Raw genomic sequence first — 13,268 nt, forward strand, 5'->3', positions numbered from 1 at the left:
TCCCTGTAAGAAATAAGTGTTGCGCTAATTTATTTATTTTAATAACAAAATAGATTTTATAACAAAAGAACAATATGAAACATTCTTTGGTCAAACATCACGGACAAGTAAACATTCTAAGCTTTAATTTGTCATGTGATATTTTCAGTGTAAATGCTCAGTTTGAGGGATGCACTTACACAACTTTAAATCATTAAAGGAGACGTTATTAGCCGATTGGTGGCGTGTAAAAAGCAGGCGCACCCAAGGTCACCTGGATTGGGTGACCTTTTAATCGCCCAGCAGGGCGGCCTCCCCTCGCCAGGTGCCTCCGGGCGTGCTTGGCGAGGTGGTCGCTACGCATGAAGCGGCTGAGGCATGTGGGACAGGCGAACCTTTTCTCCCCCGTGTGGGTGCGCCGGTGGCGGGACAGCTCGTCGGAGCGAGTGAACTGCCTCTCGCAGCCCTTCCACTTGCACTTGAAGGGCTTCTCACCTGTTGGAACACAGACGGCGTGGAACAGTTTGTTTTCATCGCAGCATCCAGAAAAGAGACTTTTTGTTTAATGTCTAGTTGTCAAAGTGTGTTAAAACCCTTACCCGTGTGTGTCCTCATGTGGGCCTTGAGGTGGGAGCTCTTGAAGTAGGTCTTGTTGCAGTCCTCTTGGGGACAAACATGACTCCGTGCACGAGACACTTTTGTCTGCGATGGGTTTTGTCTTCGCTCCAATGAAGCGCGAATGGGCGCGATGGCTGGTAGCTTGGCACCGACGGGGGTTGCCGGCGCTGGCTGGATGTAGAGTGTGGGGACGCCTGGCTGGGGGACGAGAAGCATTACAGGGCCTTTTGCCACCTGGCCACCCAGCAGGAAGACGTGGGCGGGAGAAGCTTGTGCATGCTGTTGTAGCGCGGTGCTGGTTGCTGATGGGATTAGGAATGGGTGTTGCTGCTGACCGCCGGGGGAAGGACAAGAGACAGGAAGGATGTGGCAGTAGACGGGCACAGGAGGGACCACACAGGCAGCCGAAGATGTGACTGATTTATCATCCAAGCCCAACAGACTCACCTGGGTCTGGCTGGCTTCAGCCACATGCGGCAAAGTTCTATTAAAAGATTTCTGTGGCATGGCTGCACTACAGTCAGACTGCATTACAGTTATGTTCAGTCCGCATTCGGAGCACAAATCTGTTTTAAAGTGTTTTATATGAGTTTGGATAAGTCTGCCCTCCCTGGAGACGCGACGAACGCCGCCATCTGAGGTGTGACGGATCACACTGGTGCACCGGAACTGAGGGGTGGCTGCAGCTCGCGTGTGCAGGGGGGTCGCTTCCGTTGGCTGCCGGCTCGGACTTCCGGCCGCTGAGGGGGAATGGGTGTCCCCGAAGTTGGGTGGACTGTATGGTGGCGTCATACACTGAAGGGAATGAAGGGTCATTTGTTTGTTTTTATGTCAAATATGTCTTCTTTGAAACCACTCTTATCATATGGCCTTCTTAAGATATCATTTGAAGCTGTGTGCATGTATCTACATATTTTGTATTTGTGTGTACATTCATATATATTTACATTTGCTGCTATCTCAGACTTTTCTTCCCTCCTTTCTTCACTGTTTACTTGGATGTTCTTGTTTATGTTGTTGTTTTGCCAAACACATATTCATCAGGACGCCTTGCTTGGAAACCATCCATTATCCAAACCCCTTATCCTATTTAGGGGCGCTGGAGCCGATCCCAGCTGACATTGGACGAAGGCAGGGTTCACCCTGGACTGGTCACCAGTCCATCTCAGGGCACATATAGAGACAGACAACCACTCACGCTCACACCTACGGGCAATTTAGAGTCCAATTAACCTGAGATGCATGTCTTTGGACTGGGAGGAAGCCGGAGAGAACCCACCAGACCGGGATCCGAACCCAGGGCCCTCTTGCTGTGAGGCAACAGTGCTAGCCACTACATGTTGTAATGTGGAAAACTGTATGATCGATGTTAAGTGTGTCTTTTAGTAATTTGTCATGATTCGCCCAAAGAGGAATGGACATTCCCATAATATAAACCAGTGATCTGCTTCCCACACACTGCAGGTTTGTTCTAAAAAAAAACTTAAATATGGCAACCCTTAGCCCGCTTGGATCCCTTACCGAGTCCCGTAGCGCAGCATACCCAAAAGGGACAGAATCGTCCTCTGAGCAGTCCGAGGACGGAGTCAAGGGCCTGAAGTGTCTGAAGCCTCTGGTCTTCCAGTGCTTCGTCATGGACATCAGAGCCTCCACAGCCTCCATGTCACCTGCACCCAAAGGAGCCAGTTGGAATTCACCCTGGATGTCTGCGTGGAGCTCCTCAACTTCCATGTTGCAACTCTTGAAAAAAAATTAGTATAAGACAACACAACATGGGCTGTTTTTTTCATTTGAATCCTATATATGACACACTGTAGGAAAACAACATTAAACTACAGATTCTGTTAGCAGACACACACACCGTGATCAAACAATCCTAAAAGCTTTTTGATTAAGCCATTCATCGACATATACAGACTAGGAAGGAGATCATGTGAAGTGAGCATGATCAGCTGCTCTTCAGGGCCCTTTCACCTACTTCCCTGGTGGGGGGACAAAAGCACCAACTGTGCTGCTTAAACAAACCTTCAACCCCTTCCTGACCCCCCCCCCCCCCACACACACACACACACACACACACACACATACACGTACACACACACTACTCCTGGGTAACCATCAGTGGTGAATCTGGTGGTAAATGAATGACCAATGTTGCTCAACAAGGCATGACAACAATCATTATCCTGAAACAAACAAATGTCACTGTCCAAATAACATAGCCTATTTTTTTAAGCAATTCTTAGATAAGAAGGAATGTATGACGTAGTGAAAATAATATTTACTTACATGTTATGTGGGTCAGTGTGACGTGTATAAGGAGCCTTCACTGCTCAGGAGCACAACTCGTCCTTCCAACTCTTGTGAACACTTAAAACTAAAATTCCAGGTTTCCCCATTTTTTTTCTCCCTCGGCCTCCTCCTGGCTACATTCATCGGTTTAAGACTCAGTGGGGGGGGGGGGGTAGGGGGGGCGAGCCCCCCCGGCTCAACGCGTCGCCCAATGGGACGCAAAGGTGTGTTGAGCGCCGACCAATGGGGGTTGGAGAGTCAGTGCGTGATCGGGGGCTGACGGCGCCGTGGAAGCAGCGTGATACACAACAGCATGGGCGTGTGAAAAATTCCTGATTACGCACGCGTCCCCCCCTCGAATACACGCACACACACACACACACACACACACACACACACACACACACACACACACACACACACACACACACACACTATCGTCTTGGATGAGTTAATTGATGTCAACTTCTTCATAAGCAGAAACACACCTTCAATGACTAACCACACTTTGGGGCATGAGGTGAAATTGAAAAAACAGACTAATTTATCTGTTGGTGAGATATACATATTAAATATAGGATTACAATACATTTGGAATACTTCACAATTTTTCCCAGACACCTTAGATCTGGAGTGCAGGCGGAACAAACTTTCCCTAAAGTTTGAAGTGTCACTGACTAAATAACGTGTTGCCACTCTTTATTGACAGATTTTGTGTCCAGAAATAGTTATCTGGACATTTAGCTGTTTATCTAATGGTATTAGATATGTGTTGTAGTTTTGATGTTGGCTCACATCTAATTAATATCATGTCATACAGTTCATACCTCCAGAGAGCTGGAACTCCACTGAGGATTTATGTCAATAAATAAACAACAAAAACAACAAAAAAGTAGACTAATGCAAACAATTAAAAGACAAAAAAAGGAACAAAATGTGTTAAAATATGTAACACAATAGCAGAATGAATATCTTTTTAGGGATTTATTAAAATATGTTATTATATCTGTCTAAAATGGTCATACGTGTTGCTCATAGAAAGGGCAGCTTTGACATTTTATTTAAATACATAAGTATTTTTGAACTGATTTAAAATCTAACAGAGTCCCAGTAAAATTCAGCAGCAACTTGAGTAGCTCATGTGAGAAGGATTGTTTTTTGTATTTCCTTTGAAAATCCATTTCTCATGTGGTGAAATTGAAAGGGAGTCAACTAGCTCCCAGTTAATTAATTACTGAAGTCAAAGTTGAACTGACCTTGCAGTTTTACATTTGGGAACTTTTTTGTTGTTGTAAGTGGACTGCTGTGTTCATCGTTAGGCTTCTCGTCCTCTGCGGGTGAAGGAGGTCGCCGACAGGAGGTGGCCTCAGGCAGCCCTCCGGATTAGGTAGGTGTCCGCTGTCTAGACAGCTGACACTTCCTGCACAGCACTGAGAACCAGAACAAAAGACTGGTGGGAGACTCACAATGGAGAAATACACACACAGACTTTGACTGAGTCTGGCGCTGTGGGATGTTCCTCAAAAGCATATGAATATGTAGCTGGAAGAGCAGAGAGCCCGAATGCAAGGGAAATAACGTTGCTGTTGTATCGCAGCTTCCAACCTAAGTTTAAATTAAAACTATTGTTCACTTTGGTTCTGCTTTCTTGAGTAAGTGCCTCTTATTTATCAATGTATTCAATATGTACTTAATTCATTTTTATAGTGTGCAGTACAGGGAATTATGAGATAAGATCATATTTTTTAAATAAAAGATTTGCTTTAATGCTTTGATTTGCCCGATTGACAACAAACAATACACAATGAATATTTTTAGGGATTGTTGCACTTTTAATTTCTCTGTATGAAAGATAACCCAATTCGGAGTGTTTTGTAATAGGTCAGCCTCACAGTACAAAACCGGAACAATGTTACCGTCGTTCATTTACCGTATTAATATGTTACATTTTCATTGACAATGTGATTCTTTTTTTTTTAAGACAACTTATTATTCATCTGTTGAAATGTAAGTGCAACATGCATGCTTTATTCCTACATAGTCTGTATGAAATGTGCTTTACAAATAATGATTATTATTATCAAAATCTAAGAAAAAACCTTCACATCCACCATTTTTATCTTGAAAACTAGCCTTGGCTACACAGATTCTGACCTTTGTTTTTTTTGGTTTAAATCTGTCTCTCCAAAGTGCAACACTGATTGCTGGAGTGTTCCTTTAAACTGATGTACTATAATGAAGGTACTAGTCAGATGTTTGGCTCTATTGAAGATAAAGAGTTAACCAAAAACTCAAGACTTAAAGCTCCATTTACTCGTTTTCTTTGGTCACTTGGGGGCAGCAGAACAAACTAAAACCATGCAAATCGTCTTCTTGTCACCAAATAACTGCTGATTGACACTTTGCTGACCGGACACAGCAGCATTAGCACTTATTTGGCATTATGCACCTGACAACTTGACGAGTCGGAGCAAAAAAACATAATAATCTACTGTTATTATTAAATGATTGATTTGTGCAGCTTTAATACTTTATGTTGCAATCTGTTAAACTCTTTTAATTTGCTGTGCACATAAGAACGTCTACGGTAATGCACGTTTCAGCTCGGTTCAGTCTTTTATTTATCGTTGCAGGGGTGTCATGGCACATTTGTATCGTTTTCTGGTCAGTCCGGTTGCCTTATGTTTAACAGCGTGACGCAATGGCGACTCAGATTCTTGGCCGGCGTCAACTAGTCACAATAGCCCGGCTCTTTTAAGCAGGACTTTACAACATCCTCAATGGACAAATGGATTCTGTTGGGATCTTTAGTGGCAGCGTTGCCCCAGACATTACGGCTTTCTACGCTATGTCGGCCAATTTTCAAGCGGTGTTGTGAATGGCAAGTGAGACCAGGCCGACAAGGACTCACTGTTCTCTTTTGCTGTCATAGAAATAGACTTTTGTCTCTCTCCAGAAAAAAAAAGAAAAGTAAACGACCTCTTATGAGACAGGAGCCGAGAACAGCTCATTACAGGCCAGGGAAATGCCCTTTAAGCTGCGCTGCATCTGTTTGGAACATGAGGGGTTGTGCCTCAGGACCTGGACTGACCTGGTGTTAACAGGCAGAGTTACCCCCTTGTGGTTGGTCCTGCCCTGGGACCTACAAAGATATGTCACAGCCAGCACTAAGAGGAGTTATTTAAAAGGCTTCCTCTCTAGCCGATGATCTTGTTACCTCACTGGGAATGACTTACACTTCTGCTTGTGGCCCTGACTGACAGGAGCTGCTGCCGATCTATGGTTCAACAAGTTATCAGTGGTGAGGGTTGAGCTTACATTCTCTGGAGATGTAACATACCAAAATAAATTTCATAGCAGCTCAAAACTTCACTAATGACCTCCTTGGGTAGAACCTATCACTTCTTTTATCCATGTTGACTGATTTTCTAAAGCTTCAAACCCACTAACCTTTGATGGCAGAACAGTGTTCCTGGTGCAGACTCTTTGGACACGTATTCATCAACACCAGAGGTCATTTGATAACCCAGTGCCCAACTACCTAAAAATAGTTTGGGAGAATTCTGTGGTTTTGTTTGACTTCACTCTTGCAGGGCAAAGGCACTGGTTTCATTAACCTCTGTGCTGAACTCAGTAAACACAGAGGTTTAACCCTAACCTTTTGTCTATGCTGGTTACATAACATGTGACGTATGTAGCAGACAAAAGGTCACATGATCAAATTAAAGTTTTATTCCAAACAATAACATTTGCAATAGTGACCATTATTTTAACTTAGATATCCTAAAAATAAACAATGCATATAACGTATTGTGTGAGTAAATACAAAAGAAAATACAAATACATTGTTTCATACAAATCTATTAATATTATACAGCTTATGTGGCATTTGGTTCCTCCATGATAAAAAGCATGTTTAAATAAGTACTGTCCTGGTTTGTAACTGCGCAAAAAACCACAATGTTACAATGTGAACTGCATAGACCAGAATGGATAAAAGAAAAGACGAGTTCATAGAACAGTTGTTTTGGTTGAAAATACTCTTTGCATTGGCTAACTGCAGATGACAGTGAATAAGGAACCTGACCTGCAGTCAACATGTTCTCTCTGTGTCATGCTTCATGCAGCATCACTTTGGTAAGATACTTCTCACTTTCAGTTCCACTTTTCTTTTTTTTAACAGCTTATTACTGCACATAAATATTTGACAAATGGCCTTCCTGGACAGTTGTAAAGGTCTGGAGCTGCCTCTATGTCTATATGCAACATGTCCACTCTGAGCCGCACTGCAGGAAAGGGAATGCTTTCTGGCACGGTGTCGGATCTCATTGTGAAAGGTAAACTCTGCCATCTGCTGGTGTAGAAAGACAAAGGCTTTTATTGGATTAGGATGTAGGTTAAACCAAATATGGGCTGCATATCCTTTTGATTTCGGTTGATTTCTCCATTATTTTTGTCATATTGCTTTAAAAAAAAAAAAAGACAAACTAATCAGGGTTTTTGGTCTATTGGAGCTACTAATAAATGACTTGTTCAAGCACAAGAAATACAAATATTATTCTGGATGATCACTTTATTTGAGCATTTCATCCTATTCCATACTCCGTAATTAAAACATTTTTTTCTTGAGTAGCATAAAAGGACTACAACTCACATTTTGTTGTGCACCCCTGTTTTGTAAAATAGGTTGGCAGTTGTTCCTCTTACATCCAGGACACGTGCCAAGAACAGACACTTAAAGTAGACTTCTCTTTTGTCAGTTTGACACAAGGCTAACCTTGAGCCTAATATAACTATATATATATTCTAGCAGTATAACCTCGTAGTTCCCTTAAGATTTGGTCATAGGCCAAAGTCTTGGTTGGTCAAAAGGGTGGATACTCCTTTTTTGTGCAAGAAACACCATCATCATGCCATTGACAACTGTTTTATTTGTTTGGGTAATTAGTAATATGATACAATTGTTCATGCCATAACTAAATAACTATGGTCTGTATTCAGGGACAATGTTGAGCAATTCATAAGCTTACATTACATGTTACTATAGTGAACTTATTGGTTCCTCCATGATGGTTTAAGTATTTACTGTGCTGGTTTGTAACTGCACAAAAAAACACAACTATTCTCGTTTTTCTTCTTTAGACACAAGAACCCGAAATGATCAATATTGTATTTGAAAGCCATAGCTTTTTTTGTATTGTAGGCTATTGTTTTTTGCTCCTAAAGATATTCCTGTCCCTAGCAATGCTTAATCCTTTCTTTTGCCTTTGTGTTACAATAATGGAAAATGACTGCAGGTGCAAGGAACATGCAAACAAACGCACATCCATCGGCCGAACTGGGAGAGAACAAAGACGTCGGAGTGTGAAAGTGTAGTATTTTGTGATTACAGTAGTCTTGCCTTTTCTTCGTTAGGCCAATCCCGTCCAATTTAACACATTTCCTGTTTGTGCTCGGGGTCCAACCAGTGCAGTGGTTGCATGTGCACTAATCAACACACAGAGAAGAAGCTTGGTAGAGTTAAGATGGCGGCATGTGGGTGAGGAGGCTGGGATCTAAACTCGAGGGTTTTCGCCATTAAACGATTCCTATGAATCCACATATATACAGTAATCGAAAGAACAACAATTTCCACATCGTTCACACCTCCGTGTGTGATTTTGGATTGACCCCATGACATCTATACACTTCGTGGTTCACCCGTTGCCGGGGACTGAGGATCAGCTCAATGACAGGTATTTTGTTGCGGCCCGTTGAAAAGAATAATTTTAATCGGTACTTCCTTGCGGGGTATGGTATATAGTATTCGATATTGTCATTACGAACGATGTTAACATTGTCATGCGTGTTCAGTCGGGTTTATATAATTAAAATGACCCCCCCAGGGTTGAAACGGGGCCCGGCATCTTGGAACAATCCTCGTTAGCCTGCTGCTACCTAAACAGTCTGCCCAGTGCTAGCTAGATGCTAACCGGCCATCGTACGAATAGCGTTAGCTAACACTAGCAGGCTGTTTCCTTGATACTCTGGAAGGATTGGCTCCCAGTCAAAGTTGAGATAGACAATGCGGGTTGGGGGATGGGGAAAAGAGAGGGAAATAGGAGTCGTAAAACACAACGTTGTTGAAAAGATACGCGTTTTCGTGTACACATCGCATATGCACTCTTTTGACATGTGTCAGTGTTTGTTTTGTGGGTGTCGCGTTGATTATCATGATCAATGAAGTAGCTAACGTCAGCTAACTGATAGCTAGCTGCTAATGCTAGCAAGCTAATTCGCTGCCACGCTCTTGACAAAGCCAAATATTTATGTTTCTCGGTCTTTTGTGGCAGTTTATCATTCGAAAGTTTAATGGCACAATTTACTTGCTAACATAGTCGGAAATAATGTTTTCACAATTGTCCATTTTGAACATTGCGTACCGAGATAATATCTAAAATATGCAGTGAAGCACAGTTGGCTACATTGCATTCTCATTAATCCCGTTATCTACTTTAGTATAAGGGCACCAGCCGTTGCTTTACAACGTGTGTATGATCGATGCTGGACTATGGGTTCACGTGATCATACACTTAATTTATTCACTCTTACCCAAATACCTAGAGCATACTCCGGACAGATAATTCAATTGCACACAATATTGTTAGTAGTGAGTGACATGCTGCTGGCATGCATCACACTGCGTTTAATGGAGTTTCTTTAGGAACATTTTGAAACTGAAGAGATCATGAGAAGACAGTAGTTTAAAAAAAAAAAAAATTCTTCAGGAAAATGTGTGCGACCTGTAGTTGGGCAGAACATGTGATTTATGATAAACCTATTTATATCATCCATTGAGATTGAACTGATTAATGAGCTGTTCTACTTAAGGACAAAGAGGTTAAGTAGTGTTTTTAGAATGACCTTGAGATTAAGAACTGGGGATAGGCTCGGGAGTATGTGAATGCTTTTTGCAGGTTGCTGTACCCTCTAACTCTGGGGGGGGGGGGGGGGGGGCAGCAGCAGCTTTTTGGTTTGACTGACAGGAAAACTCGGTTTTACTCTGCGGGTTATTGAAGGAGTCACTCAAACATCTTTGGACCATTGGTTCCTTAAAGAGGTCATGGCTGTTTCATCCCCAGGCATGCATGTGTGCCATTGCATGCTACAGTCACCATGTGCTGCTGGGAGCCCCCCCCCCCTCTCTTCCCAGTAAAGGAACTTGCAGTTGTCAAAGCAGATAAGTGCCTCTATCTGAAGTTAAAAGGCTTGCTCCAGATTGGCTCATTTGAAGTGATTGCCTGGCATGAACATCCGGTCAGATTTCCTCAACCAAGTGCCAGTGGTTTGCTTGACCTAACCAAGGTCTGCTTTGACACAAAAGTTTAGCACAGTGAACTGGCACATTGCTTTCCTCCTATGGCACAATGGATGTTTAATACTTTCTTCTTGTTATTATTGCTGTGCTTCAGTGAGACTGTGTTAAAATCGGCCATTGGGGCGGGTAGACTGTGTCCGTGCTAGAGTGGTGCCATTTGTTTGATGGGAAGGTTAGAATATGACTGACCTAGATGCTGCGCGAGTACATTTCTATTACCTCCCCGTGTTTGGACTGCTGCACGGGCAGTTAATATGCTTCTGTATTGTGAGGAGAGCTCTATTGTCACTGTTTGCATTTCACACAGTTTCTAGAGATTTTAAAGTGTTTGAGTTTTGTCAGTGTGAGGGCACACTTCATCAAGTGAATCAATCTGTACACATACGACATGCAAATGTGTAATTTGTGATATTGGGCTATACAAAATAAACTGAATTGAATCAAGCAGTGGGATATGGACAATGGAAGGTGAACCAACACATGGCACATTTACATTTAAATTCTGGTTAAATTGTATGCCTACGTGGACAAAACATTTTTTTAATGATTGTTTTTTGTGTAATCAACTGGTTTACAACTGGTATTAACATGTAAATTGTGTTTAAATGATAAACATGATCCATAACTGCACTAAGGATGAGTTTTCTTCTTCTTCCCTGCCTCCTTCTTGAGTTTCAGTTAGGTCATCACTACAGGTGATCCAATGCTTCTATATCTGTGTGTAATGATATTCCGGCTGTGGATGAAACGGTTTGCAGAAGTTTAAATTCCAGATGACAGCATGGGACTAATGTACCTTGACAAGACACTAGCCCTGAATCACGACATCTCATACCACATATGTGGTTAAGCATGCTCGAATGCATAGTATTTTGGTACATTTACTTATTTTGGCTCTTGCTTTGCACTATTTAGTGAGGTGGGAGGAGATAATATTGGTGGCAGGGATCTCAGAAGTAGTAGTCCTATTCATGTTCTGCATGGACAATGTTGGGTTAGTAGCAGCTATGATACTTATATCCTGTCGTTAGTCAACCATATGTCACAGCTGATGAGAGCAAAAGCAAAACAATCCCGTCTTTTAAGCCATTTTGTCACCATGATATAATTTGATACTGTCGAGTGGGACAGATGCTGTGATCCTAATTTGCCTCATTTGTTCTCCAATCGTGTTCAAGAATGTTTGTTTAAGTGATATATTCGACATGTCCTGGGATTCCTATGCTTTGCCAGATGAATTGAAAATATTTGAAATGCACCTTAATGGTCTGTTATAGTGACGGTTAAATACGTCAAAATAAACATGGTTTGCACATCAGTGGTTCATGTGTTTTTTTTAAACGATCTTCCAGCCCTGCATTTTTGAATTGCATACATTAATCTGCATTGATTGGTTTTTAAACTGTCTGACTTTCATTAATATAGTCTTCATCTTCTTTCCAGGCTCCGTGAAGTCTCGGAGAAACTCAACAAATACAGCTATAACAGGTACTTTTTTCTGTCAATATTAGAACACAGCTTTTTTCTAATTTGATCAATTATTGTAAACAGGATGTGGTTTTATAATCATTGTCTATATCGTTTGTCTTTGTTCTTTTTTTCCTCCTTTTCTAATGCAGTCATCCACACCTTAGTCTGCTGGAGCAGGCCACCCTAAAACAGTGTGTTGTTGGTCCAAACCATGCTGGATTTCTCCTTGAGGTAATGCTACGAGATACTACATCATTAATGAAACACCTGATCTAAACACCTGTGTAGGTTTAATGTATATTTTATTGCTGAATTCGATAGATTTGATGTAGTGTTCATATTCAGGACATGGCCCCAGTTTAACCTGACATCATCAAGTCAAATCGCATATTAGTCTGGAACCTCATTTAATTTTTGATTTCCAAGAGGTGTTATCAATGTGCGTGGACAAAAATACCCCTGAACACAATTGTTTAGACCAATCTGAGCAAAGAAACATTTGACGTAGCGCTGAGCGAGTAAACGGATGAGTGATGTAGCGTCAATATAGTACATGAGTGTAACAAACGGCTTTATTCTCAAGAAAAGCTTCAAGTGCAGTTAATTGTTCTTCTAGCATCACGTTTGTTCAATAGTGAAGAGATGGCAGCTTCAACACAAAGTTCTGTATCAGCGGCAGCCATCTTGGTTGTTCTAGTAAACAACCTTCATCTCAAACGCTAAAATCTTAGAATATATAGGCAAAAAATTAAAATATTAAATCAGCAGTCCAAAAAATCTGTCCAAAGCGGAGGGGGACCAAGAGCAAATGAAACGAGAGCTCACAGATTCGTCTGTTCCCCGGCAAACTTCAATTGGGCTAATCCGTTTTCCACAGGGGCCACAGACGCACTGAGGAGGCATGCCGTAATTTACCTCACTTTGTTTATTTACATTTTTGACAGATTATTTAGCAAACTCAGCCGTGCAGCTAGAAATGTGTCTAGGATAAGTGACTCAAATGTTGTACCGTCATTCTTTGCAATGTAATTGTGCATTAACACACACACAGTAGTGTGTTAATCTTAAAATCTAAGTAATTAATTATACCTTTCAGTATGCAGGGCCTCAGAGATAACTATACTGCTATGCACAGCAGTAATTGGCTGAGACTCACACTGCCATATAGACTCGGATGTGAAAGGCAGAAAGTTGTTGGCTTCATGATGTTTTGTGTTTCGATTGATACGTTTCAATTTCCTAATTTGATAATTTTACCCTTACATTACAATACGGGGAGTTCCTGTTCATGATGCATTATGTGTGACATTGAAAACCATAAATGCATTATCTTCTAGGATGGACGAGTGTGCAGAATCAGCTTCGCTGTCCAGCCTGACCGCCTGGAGCTCAGCAAACCGGATGGCAGCGATGGGTGAGAGACCTCTTTATGATGGGATCCGTCCCGGAAACAGTTTTAGCTTTGGCACAGAGTTGGAAAACAGATTGCTCGGGGAGATGTCGAGCACAAGATGCACCGGGCATGCAGAGGCTTACTGATGGCGGTTGGAGC

The 13,268-nt window shown here is 41.9% G+C and overlaps 2 protein-coding genes across 10 annotated transcripts in view; one reads left to right on the forward strand and one right to left on the reverse strand.

Annotated features, from left to right (window-relative positions):
* Nucleotides 1-208: 208 nt before the first annotated feature.
* On the reverse strand, nt 209-2,995 carry LOC117727949 (Krueppel-like factor 10). Its single transcript, XM_034528500.1, has 4 exons — nt 2,887-2,995; nt 2,119-2,337; nt 579-1,392; nt 209-474 (listed from the first exon to the last, which is right to left on the reverse strand). Exons 2-4 carry the CDS (start codon nt 2,326-2,328, stop codon nt 209-211), a joined length of 1,290 nt encoding a protein of 429 aa, XP_034384391.1. The 5' UTR covers nt 2,329-2,337; nt 2,887-2,995.
* Nucleotides 2,996-8,376: 5,381 nt separating this feature from the next.
* ubr5 (ubiquitin protein ligase E3 component n-recognin 5) overlaps nt 8,377-13,268 on the forward strand; it is a 28,075-nt gene continuing 23,183 nt past the window's right edge. For all 9 annotated transcript variants that reach the window (XM_034528703.1, XM_034528712.1, XM_034528706.1 and 6 more), the window contains exons 1-4: nt 8,377-8,624; nt 11,690-11,734; nt 11,866-11,947; nt 13,054-13,130. In XM_034528703.1, the coding sequence (XP_034384594.1) occupies nt 8,563-8,624; nt 11,690-11,734; nt 11,866-11,947; nt 13,054-13,130 (266 nt within the window). In that variant the 5' untranslated portion in view covers nt 8,377-8,562. The remainder of the gene's footprint in view (nt 8,625-11,689; nt 11,735-11,865; nt 11,948-13,053; nt 13,131-13,268) is intronic.

Source organism: Cyclopterus lumpus, chromosome 25 (assembly GCF_009769545.1).
Source record: "Cyclopterus lumpus isolate fCycLum1 chromosome 25, fCycLum1.pri, whole genome shotgun sequence".
In the NCBI taxonomy this organism is placed as follows: Eukaryota; Metazoa; Chordata; class Actinopteri; order Perciformes; family Cyclopteridae; genus Cyclopterus; species Cyclopterus lumpus.